The sequence below is a fragment of the Rissa tridactyla genome, chromosome 2 (genome assembly GCF_028500815.1).
Source record: "Rissa tridactyla isolate bRisTri1 chromosome 2, bRisTri1.patW.cur.20221130, whole genome shotgun sequence".
Classification (NCBI taxonomy): Eukaryota; Metazoa; Chordata; class Aves; order Charadriiformes; family Laridae; genus Rissa; species Rissa tridactyla.
In genome coordinates, this window is record NC_071467.1 from 155,809,414 (window position 1) to 155,828,072 (window position 18,659).

Consider the following 18,659-nt stretch of genomic DNA (forward strand, 5'->3'; position numbering starts at 1 on the left):
CAAGAAGTGAAAGTATTTTCTCAGAGAAGAAGCTTTAAGTTTGGGTACGATATCCAGTGTCTTGAGGGCTAGTTCTCAAGGTCTGACAGCCGTCGGCAGTCAGGCACAGGCGGAGAGCACTTCAGCTCACTTCGTCTCAGCAGCCAGACACAACAGGCATCGCTGGTGCTGAAGCCAAGGGCTGCCCTGATCCTACGTCTATCATCTGAAGCATTCCCCTTACCAAATGTAGCCTTTGGATTCAGTCCCAAAAAAGCCTACACTTTTTTCACTTTAATCAAAGAAACTGGTTGGGAACGTTGGGAGCGGAGAACAGGCTTTGTCCCGATCACAACCCAACAGTCGCACACGCACTGAGATGGTGTCGTACAGAGACACCACATTTCTCAGTGAGCAGCACATTAGCAAAAGGTATCGAAGTATTCACTTAGGAAAATCTTTTGGCTAAAGTGTTCAAAAATAGCTTCATTCTTTTGGTTCATGACATCACCACAATCCCTTAATGAAATTGCAATTCAAGGAGGCTAATTTGTACTCTAATTGTATATTAGTCTGGGCTGAAAGGTTTCTGGACAGAAAAAGGTTTTCTTCAGGCAATCTTTTATTCTGCTTATTGTATTTACTTAACAAAGAGCAGTCAGCTTTTACTGTGATTTCTCGTAATAGCTGTAGCGTTACCTAGCTAAGGTCAAACATCTGCCGTCATTTTTGATGGAGTCTGACAACAGCCTTTAAGAGGAAAGAGTGTTTGCAAATGTAGAAAGAACAAGGCCAAAAAGCTAACAGATGTGCTGCTAAAAACAGTTTAAGAGCTCTTAACCTGGAATGCCTTCCAGACCAGTGGTAGATCAGTAGCCAGGTAGTATAAGGAAATTCAGAAATATATTTTCTCACCAATAAAGAAAGTCCCCATGGAAATAATTTTTCCCGTGTCACTTGAAAGAAGACATTCTTCGTTTGGTTTTGCTGCTTCTGCCACAGGACGAAAGCCCTGTTGTTCACAACGTGCAGGATTCAAAGCATTTCCACCTAACCGAGGCTTTCTAAGCAGAGAGGTACTTTAGGAAAGCAACTAAGTCCTTCGAAGCTATGAATCACCTTTGTAAGGTGTATTTCTGTTTCTTCTGCTACCTTAAGTAGACACTCCATTCCTGCTGGTCCCCAGCAAAGCACCCATAGTTTGTCGGGAGGAATTCAGCCTGGAAAAACTAAAAGGCAAACTAAATAAACTAGTTAACAAACTAAATAAAGCAATATACCCCTGTTCCTAGTGTTTGTGTTAACAGCAACTTCTCCCTGTAGGTAAATCCTGAGCCAAATTTTGAGCTGGTGTAAATCAGTACCAGTTCTCATTTTGCTCAGTCTGTCCTGGGATGTAATGCAGAGGCTGATCTTGGCACTGGAAGCAAATGTCTGTGCCGTCTACTGTCTGCAGGATAAACAGAAACTGCAGGTAGAAGGAAATGCACTTAATATGAACGTGAATAAGAAGGATTTCAAGTGGGATTCATATTGTTTGGATAACAGCTTCCTGTGCACACCATCAAGGTTTCCCAAAAATCAAATCAACAATTTCTAGGACTAGAAGATGTTGTAGTGTCTTGTGCCACCAACACTTGAGCTTTGTCTGAGACTTCTGGTTCAGCCTCTGTCAGGGAGAGGAAACAAGAGGAGGTGAGCTGATGGTCTCATCCATTGGAGCGGTTCTCATGTCCCTGCTCCCAGGGCTGCCTGCCTCCCCGTTCTCAGCTGGAACAGCTCAAGCCTCCCGCATTCCCAGCTCTGAAGTTGCTGGGAAGCACGGCCAAGGAGCACTACACAGGGCAGTAACCAGGAGGGACGTGCATTTGGTGTTTGCATGTGCAGCTGAAGTAAACCTGTTGCAGTTCTGTGAATTTGGGTGGGACTATAGAGTCGGGGAAAACAAAAAGGAAACGGACTTGATGAGATGTTTTCACCTGAGAAAAAGTGCGGAGTAGATCAGAATGCACTGACAAAATACTGATTTTATATGTCTCTTTATTTTTCTGTTTTCTTCTAGAAAAAGTAAGCATACTGTCAACCTTCATAGCGCCCTTCAAGTACCTGAGTCCTGGCACAACCACCATGGAGGATGAAGACAATTTAAGTAAGTAGTCTCTTTTCTTTATAGGCAGATGAATAAAAAAGTTTAAAGATAAAAGCTCTATATTGTAGGGGCACTTGTGGAAAGGAGGTGGATTTGCAAATATTGGCAGGCCATAAGCCCACTCCTGATGTAAAATGCAAAATTCCCTGATGCTGAGTGCGAACATTCGCCAATCTCCAGCAAAGCAGGGGTTAATCTCAACTCACCTTCCCACTTTTCTTTGTGCAGACCCTGGCAGGGGGCAGCTGTAAATGGTGTGCCATGAATGCAAAGGAAAAGCTGCTTACAAAAAGGAGTTGTGTACACTCAGGTTTACGGGACTGTGGAACAACTTTTCATTTGTTGTTTATTTTAACTTACTTTGCTCACTTGCTTTTCTCACAGTCACTAAAAGACAGGATATTTTGGTGTAGTGTATTTCCCCCAATTTATATTTCCTTGGTTGCAAAAGGGCTTTTGCGTAAGTAAACACTGCTGGAACAAGCCCTTTATTTGAAAAACTGTTTACTCTTTTACTTCTGCGATATGACCTGGAAGGGGAGGGGGAAAACAAAATCAAATTCAATTGAGAAGAGGCGATTTATTCAGGCTAAAATGAACTCGATGTAACCCAAAAATTAGCTATTCTAATTGGGCCCCCTTGGGGATTCTCTTGGGCCCTCACACCTGAACGAAGTCACTGACACTCCCTGTACCGGTGACTGCAGAGCCGGAGGGAAGCGCTGTGGACTGTGAAGTCTTTACAACACCGAGAGGTCTGGGAGTGTGCAGTTGGGACTGAGTAACCCTCAGTAATCCCTCCCGTTTGTCACTTAGGAGCAGTTATTGCGTGTTATCCAGCACCGCTGGTTGTAACGCATCTTGGAGTCATTAAAAAAAGGGAGGGAAGTGTTCCGAACCAAATGAGCAACTCTTTGAGTTTTAGTATCACCTACCAGATGGGTTTCTTTTCCAGGCAGACACACAGTGACATGTTGCCCTATTAGAGCCAGTGGGTGGGAGGAATGGGCTGTTTGTCCCCTGTTGTTGCTAATCTGCCTTGGTTTGATCATGGTGCGGCACCGAGGGGAATAGCTGTTGATGGAGCGAGGGAGCTCAGCCCTCTGGTTTCTGCTGCTGAGCAGCACATGGACATCACACCGTTCTGCCGTGCAGGCACAGGCAGGCTTTTACATATCTTAGCAAAGGCACACAGAAAAAAAGAAATCCTGAGAAACCTTCGAAATTGGTCCCAGAGAGGCTACATTTTCAGGAAAAGATACGAGAAGTACACAGAGGAAACATATTATGCACATGATGAGCTTGTGCAGGCACCTCCTGCGTAATGTTTCCCAAATGTGCTGCTTAGTTATTTTTAGGTAATGTAGGAAGTTTGTACAAGCCAAACACTGTAACACCATTTTCTTATTGCTGCTGTAATGCTAAGACTGCTTCATGCCTGCACTGGCTTTAAAATAGCTCTCATGGACAGGATAAGCTGTGTTTTCTGAAATAGCAAATTTCACTGTTTTCAGGGACATCATGCCTAGTCCTGTCTTGGGTCAAACATAGACTCCAGTGATAAAGATAGCAATTTTTTTCTTGGCACATGCAACACATTTTTAGGTGTTACTATTAGCTTCTGGAAAAAAAAAAAAAAAAAAAGAAAATAAAAAGATGAATTAATTTTAAATCAGCCCTATTTCAGTGTTCACTTCCAATTTATTTCCACTAATTTCTATAGCACCCTATATCTGCGTAGTAATTTGGCATTTTAAAGAGCTTCAGTGGTTTGCTCTGAACAAGCAGAGGAACCTTCTTCTGTCTTAACAATTTAACAGCAGTCTAGCAGAACACTAGCAAGGCAGGGAAGCAGTTTGCTTATCGCTGAAGTTTTCTGCTCACTGAGCATCCTGTGAGAGTAAGTGGCCCTTCCTGGACACAACAGGCAGAGTCCCACTAGCCGAAACGGATTCAAATCCTGTTTCACGTTCCTTTAGGCCTTTTTTACAAAGGGGCTGTGGTTTAACTCCAGCTGGCAACTAAGCACCACACAGCCACTCACTGCTCCCCCCGCCCCAGCGGGATGGGGAAGAGAATCAGAAGGGTAAAAGTGAGAAAATTTGTGGATTGAGTCAAAAACAGTTTAATGATTTTAATAATAGTAATGATAATGATGAAAATAATAATAATGAATAATAATAATAAATTGTAATGATAATGAAAACAACAGAGAAAGAAATAAAACCCAAGAAAGACAAGTGATACAAATGAAAGCAGTTGCTCACCACTGGTAGCAGGAGATGGTTGCAATCCACGCCAGGTTAACTACAGATGCATTTTCAACTGGTGATTATTAGCATGTAGACGCTATTACTGTGGTTTATGATCCATGAACTAATACTAGAAAAATGTATCGAAGGCGCTAGGTGCCTTTGGAATGGCATTTTGGCTAAACTGATAGCCAGTCTCTCATGAAGACCTTCTCTTGAACATGTGAGAAGAGGGCCACCCTATTCATTTCTAGGAATTGATTGTACCTAAGAATGTAACAAAAGTCACACAGGATTAGAAATAGGAAGTTTAGCTCTGTACGTAGTCTTCAACATTTGCTGTTAGTGATGCATTAAGAAAAAGGACATTTAAATGGTGATCTTCCCCTCAGTATATCTTTCTAGCACGCAGCAAGCAATTTACTCAGCTAGAGTTTGCACCTGAATCGTCATATCTTAGACATCAACAGACCTGTCTAGTCCTCTCCGGAGCCCACTGATACTTCTGATCTCAACAACAGCCAGGCACAGGGAGTTCAGTGATTTAGTGTGTTGTCAAAAAGTGCACCCTTTTATTGCTTCACGCCTGCCGTCTCTAGTGCTTGGATTGCATGAAACAGTGAATAATCATTCCCTGTTCACTGCCTGCCTGCCTTTCGTGATGTTACAGACCTCTGCCTCTCCCTGATCTTTAATCGTCCCATCCACACTATGGCATCCCCATGGCATCAAGGCAGCGTATCACCAGGCACGGGTACTTGCAAATGGAGGGGTTACCTCTGGCAGGAGCGTATGATTCCTGTGGATCTCATCGTGCAATGCTGCCGTGCAGAGGGAGCTGATGGTCGTGATCCCCAACATATTGACTTCAGCCACTGCGACGGTCTTGTAGGATGAATCCCAGCCCCAGATTCATTGTATTGAAGCATGTTCAGTTATGGCCATGTTGGTCAAAGTCCTCCTCAGGCAGCATGATCTCCAGAGCTTTTGATGGCACAGTGTGATATACAGCAGGGACCCTGCCTCTAAGAGGACAGTGAACATCCCCTTCCAGCAGTCAGAGCCCCAGACAATCCCCCACAGAATCAAAACCTCTGGTTTTGTTTTGAAAACTGTGTCTATTGCCGTCATTTGGATTTCTCCCTAATCTGGTCCTGATTCAGGAAGGCATATCTTAAATCTGTTTCTTCTGTGGTCTGCCTGAGTGTTTTTGCTCCGTGTGCTTATTTGCTAACTTGGACAGAGAGCATCGGAGTCTGAGTATCATCTAAGTCAGGTCATTAGGTCATTTGAATAATTTCCCTAATTGGTAAGAGCTGCACTAGATGTGCATGGATTTCACTGTTATTTCAGATGATAAGGTGGGCAAAGTAGAGGATCTTCTTTCTGGAAGAGCTAAAGGCAATGGCAATTGCCTTTCGCAATTTTTCTGTCTTCAGTTTAAGCAAAGTCCTGTACTTTTTTGCACTGGTAATGCTTCCCTTCACAGTGTGGTGTTACACACCAAGTCTAATGGTATTGTTTTAAACAGCCTGAACCTTGTGAGCTGGCAGGGAGGATTCAGCATCAACAAAGACATCATGGCAGATTTCCCTTAAGTAGATTTCTTTTGTGAAGTTTTAAAAATACATACGTGTGCGTTTTCATGTGAGAGAGGAAAGAGTGATTTCTGTTAGCTACAAGTTTATTATTGTAAAGTCAAGAATACAAACCTAAAAATCCCCAGCAGTTCCCAATCCTCCATTGTGGATTGATTAAGCGTATGAAAATGCCATCTTGCTCGCAGGAGAAAACTGCCCTACATCGCATTTGATGTAGTAGCTGACCTTGGACAAAGGTACCAGGGCTTTGGCTCCTGGGTTCATACCTATTGCTTCTGTTTTAAAATTTTTCATTTTCAAGCATGCCAGGAGTTATGGAGGTCAATCCTTCTAACCTCTGCCGTTGAGGTAATGTAGATGGACATCAAAGATGTACTCTACATAAGCAGGTCAAACAGGGCTTAGATATTAAAATGCAGAAAAATAAAAAGTAAGTCCTACTCGTATTGTTGAAAATGCATTGGTGTTTACTAACTATTTCTAAAGAGAGTAAATTCCTGTGTCAGAGGTATCAGTTGAATCAGAAGTTTGCTGTACTACAGAGACTGCAAATTCTTTCTTTGAGTATCATAGCTTTTCAGTAATGTACTGCCCCTTGTAATCCAATAGTAAAGATGCCAGCCAAAATGAAGATGCCACCTACCACCTCTCCTTTCCCATCCTCCCTGGAAGTTGGCTTGGCAGCAGAATAACCTTCAACAGGAACAATATTATCTCTTCAAATGTAGCGTGGAGTATCGGATGGCTAGTTCTGCAGAGCCCTTATGACCCACAGACATAGGCAGTGTCATTATTAGTGATGCATTATAGTTCTGAAAAGCTCTTGATGATGCAGACTCTCTAGGTTAACTCTACTGTGCATAATGACCAAAAGGAGAAAAACATGAAAGAGCAGACAGAAGATTGAGGAGTAGTGCATAAATAAATATATTTCACTAACTGCTTTCCTCTCTCCTATCCAATTACTGAAGCAAATACAAGATTGCAATGCCTCTTCTTGCTTGTGAAACTGCAGAAATCAATGAATAAAGTTACCCGAGGAGACATTACAGTGCAGAGGTGTGGGGCATTTTTAGAAATCTGACACAATATATTAGAAACTATTGCGAAAAAAATTGTAATATTTTTCTCTCCCCTTTTTTTAACTCCCTTACAATTTTATCATTCTCCAGCCTTTCATCATAGAAGAAGCATATTTTATTATCTTCATTTTTTCCAAATGTAGAGGATGTGTTTTGGGAACTCAAGAGCAAAGACATTATGAGAGATAACAGGACTGAAAATGATCCACAGTTTTGCATTTTCCCTGTGTACATCCTCTGACTTACCCCTTTCCTTTTACCGCTCTTCATTTCTAAAATTGCTTGTGATTGTTCTATTACAGCTGCTTACAGTATTTATCTTACATAGTTTGGTGTCATTTGCCTGCTTTGTCTGATTTTCACAATAGAAGTACATGTGCCACCATTAGAGAGGTAATCTTATGTCTGCTACACAGAGGTTTCATAAAAGACACATTTCAAAGACCTCGTATTTCAAAGATACCTGAAAGTATAAAGTAATTTCCCATTGCCCGGCTGCTGGCAGGTATCACAGGAGTCCATCAGGCTCACAGACCTTCTGAGGCACTCAGTGAATTTAGGCTGCCTCGGATTTACGTGCCATGGTGACTTTTGGCCTCCTGCCGCTCTTGCTGAGGTCTGTGAAGAGCTGAGCTATTCCCTGGAGTTTCAGCATCGGGTCCTCTAGAAAGCTGGTTGACTGTCAGGATACTTGCATGGATTTCCTTCACCGTGACCAGGCCAAAACATACCATAAAGGCAGACACGTCACCGTCACGCTTGCCCAATGTTGTCTGCGCATCCTTTTTGACTGATCCCTGAAAGTTTTACGCTTGCATCGCTGCATTTTTTTCACTACATCAGGGCAAACTCCCCGTTGGCCAAAACCTGCACTAGACAATTTCGTAGACAGAATTTAAGACAAAAAAGTAATGTTCATTTTATGTTGCCGTGTTCTTATTTAACCACTGTTAATGCGGGTGATTAAGGTAAGATGCTAAGGTCACACATTCATGTTCACAAATCAGTGATTCTCTGACTATGAAAGAAAAAACAGCTGAAATAAGACAATATGAATTATAAATACAAATAACCCCTCGTGTTTTCCTATTCAGTGGTGCATAATCAATACAAATTCTTTTCAAACCTGAATATAGTGTGAAGCAAGAGCTATCTTTCTTTTCATGCTTCCTGACTACAATATCATTATGTACCATAATTGTCTCCGTAAAAACCTATTAGGTAAGATGAGAGAGGAGGTGTGAAATACAGAACCAAAAGTAAAAAAAAAAAAGTCTGACTCAAAATATTTCACCTTTATTTAAAAAAATGCACGCAACCAAAGAGTTGTGTTCTGAGCGGGATGGAAATGAGAGAAATGGTCACAGTGGAAAATGGCTGGCCAAAGCCACTGCCAGGGTAAATAGAGCAAAGTTAAAGTTGGCATCTCCTTCCCCTCAGATGAGAGATTCCATAAATAGAGGTTTGAAGTCAATGAGAAAAGACCACATTATCCTTGTGTCTTAGTTGACCTGACCTTTTAAATGTCTTATTTCCAGAGAGACTGGTTTAAAGGTGTCACGTTTTATACAGCTGAATGCCATACGATGAAACTTTTCTCTTTCTGTTATGTATTTCTTTTTCTTTCCTTCCTCACCTGTCTTCATTCTCTCCCCTTAGTTTCAGAAAGTAAAAATTAACCAGTCACTAAAACCTTAATTTGTCAGTTCACGTTCTGCCTCAGCAAAGCAGTGCGGCACGTAGCTCTGCAAGTCACTTTGGGGAGACACAGACACAGGCTGGAAGCTCGGTGTGAGACGAAGGCTTTTCAGGAAAGGGAGACGAAAGACTCAGTCCTGCAAACGGGACCTCACATGTGGAATTCAGCCATGATTTTTACTCACGTCCAAGCAGTGAGCTGCTTTCTGTGGACCAACTTGCATGAGTGCAGACTTATTGGTCCCATGGGAAAAAATCTTTTGATATTCAATACAAGTGCAACTCATCAGGTTATAAGGGAGGTTTTTGATCATGACGGTTGGTTCCACATAATTCTCTGCAGGCTCCCGTTCATCTGTCAGCCCAGCCTAATACTGGGCTGCCGCAAAGACACACTGCTCCAGCAGAAGCTCCTCGAGGCGTAGCTGGCAGCTCAGCCCTTACATCCTTGCAGGCAGCTTGTACATCAGGGTAGAGAGGAAAACAAATATGGCCATGGCCCTGCAGAAGGCGAGAGGCCCATTCTCTGTCTTCTAAGGACCACAGTCTCTGTGCTTGGGACCCACGCAGCCGGCACAGGTGGCATGCTCGTCTCTGATGATAGCGAAGCATGGGAAAGGCTCCACGCAGAATGCTGGTTGGAATACAGCAGGCAGCCAGGCAGTGCTCTGCTCAGAAAGGGATCAGGTGCATCGCTCCAGGGATGGGTTGCTTCACGGGTTGGTTATGCTCCTGTTTGCTTCCTCAACTTGTCTCTGCCCCAAGTAAGGCACAGGAGGACTGGAGGATGTATCAGAGGTGCAACACATTTAAACACACTCATCAGAAATGACAGAAATGTTATAGGATGCTTACTTAGACAGCAGCACATTTTCTGTCTCCCAGGACACCCACCCAGATGAATCTCCGTTCTCAGTCATTCACCTGCTGTAGTGAAGAGCAGCGCCTCGCAGCGCGGGTGTCGCACAAGCGTAGTTCAGAGCAATGCGTGATTCATTGGCTCAACAGCAATGGCACGCTCCCTCCACCGCTCCCCACTGTCATTTCATTCCCTTCCTGGCGCTCCTGGCAGCCACTCTCTCCCATTGCTTTTCTTTGGCATAGATCATTCTTTACATCAGTAATTGTTCCCGTCATGATGCCCTGGTTTTTCCTAGTCTCATTTAGATTTATCTAGAATTTTTGCAATAATAGTTGTTGCTGATGCAGGAGCTAAGACTATCTGCAATTGAATTTGACAGAAAGACTCTCACTTATTAAACTAGAATCTGAGTCCAGACCAAATTATTGTTTCAAATGCTGGAAAGGTCTGTCAGATCATTTCTTAGGCTGGATTCATAATGTTAGCAACAGAAGAGTCTATGGTGTGAGTAGAGCCAGTCAATGTATTCATTGCAAATAAATTATTCAATGCGTTTGCCCATTTTTCTGCTTGTGAATCATTTGTGAGCATTTCTGATTTCTAATAATGTGTCCGTGAGCCTTCACCCACATGGATTATAGAACAAATATCAGCCTAAGGCAACTTTGCAAACTATTCACTTTTTACTAGTAATTATCCAGTGTGAATACAGTAGTTCATTTAAGTCACATGGCATCAGTTATGCTTTGTCTTTGTATGATATAATCTTTTTTTAAAACAGGATGCTAGTGACTAATAGAAGTAGAACTTTAGGAACAAGTAGGCATTCAGGACATGCACAAAATCTGTGCTATAAATACTAAACTAACCACTATACAGATATTTGAGGAGAACCCCCAAAAAGGGCTGAGCAAGGATATCTGTCATTACGGTTTTTTTTCTTTTTTGGCTATTCTGCCAGCCCTAGGCATAATGTCAACTACCATGATGACAACTGTAATGTGAGGTTTTTTTCTTTCTTTGCTGACAGGTACCAGCAGTGCAGAAGTAAAGGAAAATCGAAACATTGGCAACCTGGAGGATCATCCAATATCCTCTAATGAGAGGGCAAGAGGGGGGACACCTAGCAGTAAGAGAAAAAGACCCTTAGAGGAAGGCAATAATGGCCATTTCTGCAAACTCCAACTCATCTGGAAGAAAGTCTCGTGGTCAGTGACGCCAAAGAACGCTCTGGTTCAGCTACATGAACTTAAACCAGGTTTACAATATAAAATGGTTTCCCAGACAGGTCCAGTGCATGCTCCAGTCTTTGCTGTTGCTGTGGAAGTTAATGGACTTACGTTTGAAGGCACAGGGCCCACAAAAAAGAAAGCCAAAATGCGTGCTGCGGAGCTAGCTCTGAAGTCATTCGTTCAGTTCCCCAACGCCTGCCAAGCTCACTTTGCCATGGGGAACTGCATCAACCCATCCACGGACTTTACTTCTGACCAGGCAGACTTTCCAGATACTCTGTTCAAGGAGTTCGAACCATCTACACACAGCGAGGACTTTTCAGTCTATAACCCCGTTAATAACGAATTGCTTTCCACTGCTTATCGGCACGGGCGCTTACTCTGCCATACGCTGGACTTAATGGGCCACGGTAAGCAAAACAAGCACAAGGTGGCATCCAAAGCGGAGAGCGAGAAGAACCCAGTGGTGCTGCTAAATGAGCTGCGCTCAGGCCTGCGGTACGTCTGCCTGTCGGAGACGGTGGAGAAGCAGCACATCAAGAGTTTTGTGATGGCAGTGCGAGTGGACGGGAGAACATTTGAAGGCTCAGGACGTAGCAAGAAGCTGGCCAAGGGTCAAGCAGCGCAGGCGGCCCTGCAGGCCCTCTTTAACATTCGGCTGCCCAGCCACATTCCCAGCAGGAGTAAATGTCACCATTTGCCACAGGTGAGAGCTCCTGGGTAGCCACCACCACGTTGGAGGAACTCTTTCAATGAATGGGATCAGTATTGCTGTAGCTGTTACTGTTCTACCAGATGGTTCCTCTGGTGTTATAGCAAGTGCCATGCCACAAAACAGATCTTTTCTCATAGAAAAGAGCTAGATGCCACAGGCAAAGGCTTGAAAATCCTATCCTGAAATTATTGGGTACAATTTGCAGTGTTTTCCATAGGAGGCATAGATGAGAAGGCAAAACGTAGGGGGAAATATCAAAGTTTTGATTTGCTAAAGAGAATGATAGCATTGACACAGGCAGAAAAATCAGGTCATTTTGTGGTACTGCATCTTTCTTGACAGAAAGGAGCCCATAAACAAAGGAATGCCCCACATCCTCCTTTTAGAGTTAGTTTTTGATGAGGACAGTGCCATTCAGAGGAGAAAACAATGACAAAGCCTGTGCCTGTGTCAGAGCAAAGTCTTCAAACAGTACTGCCACTAGAAAAGTTAAGGATTTTTGTTTATTATAGGCTTACTTTTTGGCTTGGGTTTTTTTTGTTGCTTTTTGTTTGTTTGTTTTTTGTGTTCAAATATGCCTCCAACAACACAAGGGACAGTGAAAGCTCTGAAGTTTTCCTGCAACAAATGTAGCGGTTACTGCTGTATTCATACAGGTCAATATAGACCTGAGGTACATACTTAGCACATCAAAATTTCGTAGTTGGTCATATGCCAAAGGCTATCTTAGCATTACTCAGACTTGTGTGAATTTTCTAAGTTCAAAGGAAGCGAGGATTTGCAGACACTGGGAAGCATTACATGGGTTCAAGTAATTTCTTGATTTGTTTGCGCTATCATAAAAGGTTTGATCCACCAGCACCAGGAGGTGATCTACCGCTACAAAGCTCCCTTTATGAAAGGAGCTGTTAATGTCCAGGATTTAATGCAAAGCACTGGGAGCACTAAGAGTCATTCTGCTGCTGGCTTGCTGTGAGACCCTAGGCAAGTCATTTAAATCCAATATGCTTGTAATAAAAATGAGCATATTATATGAACGAACACTTCAAGATCCTTAAGTAGTGTGTAAATGCAAATTATTAGTAGCAATTCTCATTAACATTAGTAAAGATGTTCATTAAATGTTCAAAGAGTTTGATAGGGGATGAATCCTCTAGGTGACATGATTGCCTGCAGGACCCAGGAATTATATTTGGTGACCTAGAAGTTTCCTTCCTATGTTTCCAAAAAGGAAACCTATGAAATGTAAGAAATTCTAAAATACATCATAATCCTCCACCTCTTCCTTTTAATTCTGGTTTGTAAACTCCATGAACCAGTGGCATAATTACATAATTTAATAATGACAGTTATTTTCACAGAGTGCTTTGCAGGCATTTTTTAAGTCTTGGCTAACCTGGCAGTTCCATCTTCCCAGTACTCCTCTGAAGTATAGATAGTTTTAAATGAGAAAAGAAATCCATGCTGTTTCCTGCCCTAATTAATTCTGGTAGAAAGCAGTTTGTTTGATGAGCATGCCTGTCCTTCCCCATGGAAACATAGCAATTGGATATAAAGAGGAATCTCTAGTCCTGTCCTACTGGCTGCTTTGCTGCCCCCAGTGAATTTTGGTGGGTGGGTCAGTAGGTAAATACCATGCATTCATCGACTGATGGTTCGTCATGTCCTGAAACTGCACCACAAGTATCCCTGGTGCTTGACTTCACAATCACCTTCTACCTGAATATCAAATCTTAGCTGGTTCCCCACTTGTTCACTAGGCAACACATTCTTCAGTGTATATTCCCTTTTTTGTGGCCTTTTGTCCTTTCTTTAGACTTCTGCCCTCCTTATCTTCTTCTTCTCACTGTTCTGGAAGTATAAATGTCAGTGAAAAGGTGCCGATGAACTTTCTCTGTCAGTATTTTTTGAGTGGTTGTGTATTGTCCAACTAAAAGATTACTCAGGCACTTTTAATGCCAGCGTTCAGCACGTTAATTGAGAGATAAGCCTTACCACTGATTTCTGCTGACCTCCTTACTAGCTGCTCTCATCAACAGACATTGCAGCCATGACACAAAACCTGAATTTATGTTACTCGCTAAGTCATAACTCAACTTGCACTGAAACCAACAGACGTATTTCCACTGACTTCTCCTGGGCTATAGCTTAAGCATTAGATCCAGAAGCCTCTTTACTTGTTCTCACTATGTTATGCCATATCTCATCAAGTGACTGTCTTTCCTCTCTGCTTCAGTCAGCCCATCTGGCTGTTCGGTCAGTCGAAGCGGTGGTAACTGTGTGGGGGAGAGTGTGGTTCTCATTGAGCTGTGGTCAGAGCCAGCTGCTCCAAAAGTTGTTTCAGCTCCTTCTTGTCTCCCTGATCTTCTGCAAAACACGTTTGCAAGGACACATTTGAAGTCATGTTTTCAAAGCGATTCCTACTTGGTAGGCTCAGCTTGGTTTGTGTCCAAAACTGTTTAAAAGCAAGAGAGCACCCTGAAACGCAAACAGCTTAGAGAGAGAATTTGAAATATTGGGGTTTTTAATTTCTTCACAGAATACAGAATAACTATTGCTCTATCCAACCATCCACTCTTTTCATGTGCTTGATTGTATTTGTTAGGTCACCAGATAGCTAACTCATCGATAGCAGGGACAGGCAAATGATATGAGCTATAACAGCTTCACCTATAGTCTGAATACTTTGTAGAATCCAGGAGTATGTTTATCTCTGTGGCTGCCCTTTCCAAAGAGTATTCCAGATTTGCATGTCTCTGTTCCTGTTCCCCTCGCTGTTGTCAGTGCTGTTAGGAGACCAGCATTTGGTTTTTCCTGATTATAGCCTGCCTGGAAACAGGAAAAGCCAAAAATCTTGGTAATACTGGTAGTCCAGTTGTGCTGAATTTATGGATTTCACAGCGTTCAAGAAAGTGTCAAAAAAGTTCAGATGTCCTAATGAGCTGGGCCTCCTGACCGTTGACATTTCTGCCATGGTCATCAGCGTTCCCAGGGGACCTGGCGTCCCTCAGCCTGGCCCTCAGGCATGCTCTCAGACTGACAGCCACTTTTCCTGCTGACCAAAGGAGATTCAACGTAAAATGTCAAAAGAGGCACCGTATCCTCCAGCCTGTCCTGATAGGTGCTGCCTACACAGGAGGCTTCCCGACCCGCCTGGAAATGCAGAGCGTAGATGTAAAATCCTGCCACCTTGATCTCTTCTGATTCAGGCAAAACAAAGAAATACAGGAATAGCAAAGCCAGAGATAGATGAATTTGCTGGGTCAGCTGCAGTCTAACTTGCTTCTTCAGCTGCCTCTCCTGACCCTCACCCGCCAAGGCCGAAAACCCACCATGAAATTGTGAGCACTTTAAAATACTGGTTCTGTCTTAAAAGAACATCACTATGCCTCTGATTTTCATCTCTGTGATTGTTACACAATGTGTTTGTTCTGGCTGCAAAATTATACCAAAAAAAATAAACAAAGGGATATCACAATTTACACCAGGAAAAAAGTTTACTCTCATAATTTAATGCCAAAATAATTGAGATGGTGGCTTCTTTACAGCCCTCAACAGTGCTTTGATCCAATTCTGTTATTCTCCTTCTGGTAAAATGGTGACTGGGGGACCTGAGCTCTTGCCCGTATATAGGGTGAACAGGAGATAGCTGAGATAATCCGAGGACCCGCTGAAATGGTCACAAGATTTGTCCATCAATCTGCCAGCTACTGTTCTTGCTCAAACCAGATGTCTTATCTGTCCTATGCCACTGAAGGGCAAGATAAATGCTATCGATGGCCTGAGGCTGGGCACACCATGTTGATCAGAGTAGTCAGGATAGGAGCCTGGAGATCAGCTAAACTAATGGCAGAGATAAAGTGAGTCAGGAGAACGGAAATTATAACTGTGCACCTTCCCTGAGTCACTAAATATTGCTCCTTGTTTCCTAGCATACTTGGTCTGAACTCATATTGTCCTTCAAATAATATGCCATTTCTTCAGTTATCAGCTTTTCTGGAAGTTTGACAATGGTTTTCTTCTCACCTTGGGAGCGATTTTCCGTGTAATCCAGAACAGGAGAGAACACCAAGGAGTGCTGACCCTGACAGTCCTAGAGAGTCCACACTGGGGGAAATCCATCCACATGCTCCCAGTCTTTCCAAGCGCAGCGTGCTCGTTTCAGGAGAACAAGGTGACCCCCAGCTGCATCTGACCAGTTTACAGATTGGTTTTCTAATCTTGTAGTCCTTCTAATCTATCTCACTCAGTCTAAACAGCATTCTTACTGCTGTAGAGCAAAACCATTAATTAATATTGCCATAACAAATTAGTAATAGAGGGGTGCTTGGATTTCAAATGGACCTAAATTAAAAAGGAATAGGTGTGAAAATTGCATTCACTCCACTTTGAAATGGCTTAACGCTGCTGTTGCTGGTTCACATCCAGAGCCTCCAGAGCAGTAGCTGTCAGTTTATTTATTTAAACGAAACTTCATTTTGTTTTGTGTGTGTGTGTGTCATCAAAAAGAAGTAGGGTTTTTTTTGCTTTGGCAAATCGGGCTAACCATGAGAATCCAGCAAAACCCCCTGCTAGCCAAAAGCTTCGTTTGCAGACCAACGCAATCCAAGTATCCTCATTGCAGTCGTTCTTTACCCGGGCAGGTCAAGGATTCCAGAGCCCTGGCACAGGCTGCCCAGAGAGGTGGTGGAGTCTCCAACTCTGGAGACATTCAAAACCCGCCTGGACGCGTTCCTGTGCAACCTGCTCTGGGTGACCCTGCTCTGGCAGGGGGTTGGACTAGGTGATCTCCAGACGTCCTTTCCAGCCCCTACCATTCTGTGATTCTGTGGTTCTGTGATTCCTGACAGCTAACTTCAATGTCACCTTGGTGAGCGGTGTCGTGGGAAGAACAGCCACCATACCCCACGCCTCTCATCCACTTCCCTCCAGCCGCCTGTTTCTCTGCGTTGTAAAACTGGTTCACTTTCATGCCGTATCAAGTGTTCCTGCCTCCTTCACTTTGTTTCTCTAACTATCCTCATTTGCCAACTTCCTTGCAACCGCGTCCTCTCGCCTGTGTCGCAGTTAAGCTGGGGCTGAGGTTGGCAGGGATAGATTTGATTCCAGTGTGAACAGGGACAGCAGACAGAGCTTTGAGAAGCTGTTCTAGAGTGTTTATCTGAAGAGCTTTTTCTGGTCAAGTGAGCGGATACGTGTCTTTATAACAGTCTCCGTTTTCTCCTGCATGAAGAGAAGCAGCTGCTGGGTGTGTGTGTAGCTCCTGACAGTGAGATGCAAGAAGGGGAGATGGTGGGGACCAGAGAGATGCCTCTGCATTACAAATAATGTTTGATTTTCGTCATCTGTTTCTGACTCTGTAGGTGGGGAAAGTTGCTTTTTATAATCAGAGCAACGGGCAGTCGTGACATTTATAGGATTACAGTTTCTTAAACAAAACACTGGCAAAAGAACCAATTTAGAAACACAGCATTAGTGCACTGGATACTATTATTACTATCCTGGCTGCTAATAAGATTGCAGTCACTTCTAGGCTCACAGTTGAGGAACCAGGACCACCCCCTTACCCCCTTAAAAGTCCAACATAAAAGATGATTATTGCCGCAGAGAGATTACAGCTGGGGTCTTAGATGAAGAAATTACCGTGTTTTAATGTATATAATCCATACAAGATCAAAGGGAGATGCAGAAGGCCTGCCTACATGGAATCATGGGAAACAAATTAACAGATTAGAAAGGGCTCCGGTCGCTTGCTCTCACAGCATCAGCACATACGTGTAGACACATTAAGGGATTTGCACATGAAAACCAGTCATCACTGCAAAAGAACATATTACTTTGCATCAGCTGGGCTACAGGAATGCTCCAGCGACCTGCTGCAAAAAGAAGTGTCTGAGTCAGGGTATCCATCTCCACCCTCTATACCTCTCTCTTTTGCTCCTCAGTTGCTGCTCCCTGTAACTCCTTACTCCCTCCCGGCCTTAGATAACTCCAGCGGGATCCCCAAAAGATTCCCCTGCACTGGTCTTTAAGTCCTACATTATATAGAGTATGCTCAGTGCTTTCAGAGCATTAGGTATGCTAAACCAGACTCTTCTGATGGAGATGTTAAAGTCTAAATATACCACTCACCTAATTAATAATACTTAGGAGAGCTGTAATAATGGTGACAATTAGTTAATGAATGGCTGATCTTCATTTACATAAATGAAAAAATAATTTTAGTATCCTCAAGAAAAAAATGTTAAGGCTGAAAGGCATTTTTCTCAAGACTATATATACCTATGTAATTTTAGCTCGTCAGCAACACAAACCCCTTCTTCCTCTGAAAAAAAGGAAAAATAAAAATATCTAATTTTCTTTTATAAAGACTCTGAAGATTCCACCACGATTACAGTGCATTTAGAGTGCGATGAATCTGGTTTGGCCAGCCGACTTGGCTGCTGGCTGCTCTTTTGGCATAGTTGCAAATACTTCATACCATCCACACATCCACAGAACCAGCATTCGATTTCTCCCCTTCAGAGCCTAGATTGCTTATTAAACATGGCTAGTGAGACACAGCGTGGACTCTGCTGACTTCTGCTATTTACCGCGATGAACCAGGCTTGCCTATCTGGGAAGCTGATGGTGTGGATCTGATTTGTGAAGAATTATTATTTGTGCAACCCATTATGAGGAGACAGTTTGTGCAGAATGATTAGGGCTCCGGCAAGCAGCAGAGCTAGTTAGTACATGAAAGCTGAATCCCAGACTGGTGTCATCCACACATAAAACTTCCTTCTAAACCAGACACTCTCGCAGCTGTCAGAGTCGCCTTTGTTGCTTTCTGGCTTTGTAAGTGAGCTAGGGACACTTCAAAAAGCTCCCGGCAAGCTGGACCTCGTTAAAGCTCCTGCTTCGTCCTGGACTCGCATCCTGACATTGTTTATGATGCTTCATTATTATCTACTTAATACAAGCCATGATCGTTCTGCTTCGCTAAATGGGGCTGTAATACAAACGCCCAGAGTGAATTTTTCTTTGGTCGAGTTCCATGCAAAGCCTCCTCTGTTTGAGCCGGAGTGTTACAGTCACGCCAAAACCACA

General features: G+C 43.1%; 1 protein-coding gene across 1 annotated transcript in view; it reads left to right on the top strand.

Annotated features, from left to right (window-relative positions):
* Positions 1 to 18,659, top strand: part of ADARB2 (adenosine deaminase RNA specific B2 (inactive)) — a 317,557-nt gene that overhangs the window by 201,903 nt on the left and 96,995 nt on the right. Inside the window, exons 2-3 of the mRNA XM_054191770.1 lie at positions 2,042 to 2,128; positions 10,654 to 11,561. Of these exons, the coding sequence (XP_054047745.1) occupies positions 2,042 to 2,128; positions 10,654 to 11,561 (995 nt within the window). The remainder of the gene's footprint in view (positions 1 to 2,041; positions 2,129 to 10,653; positions 11,562 to 18,659) is intronic.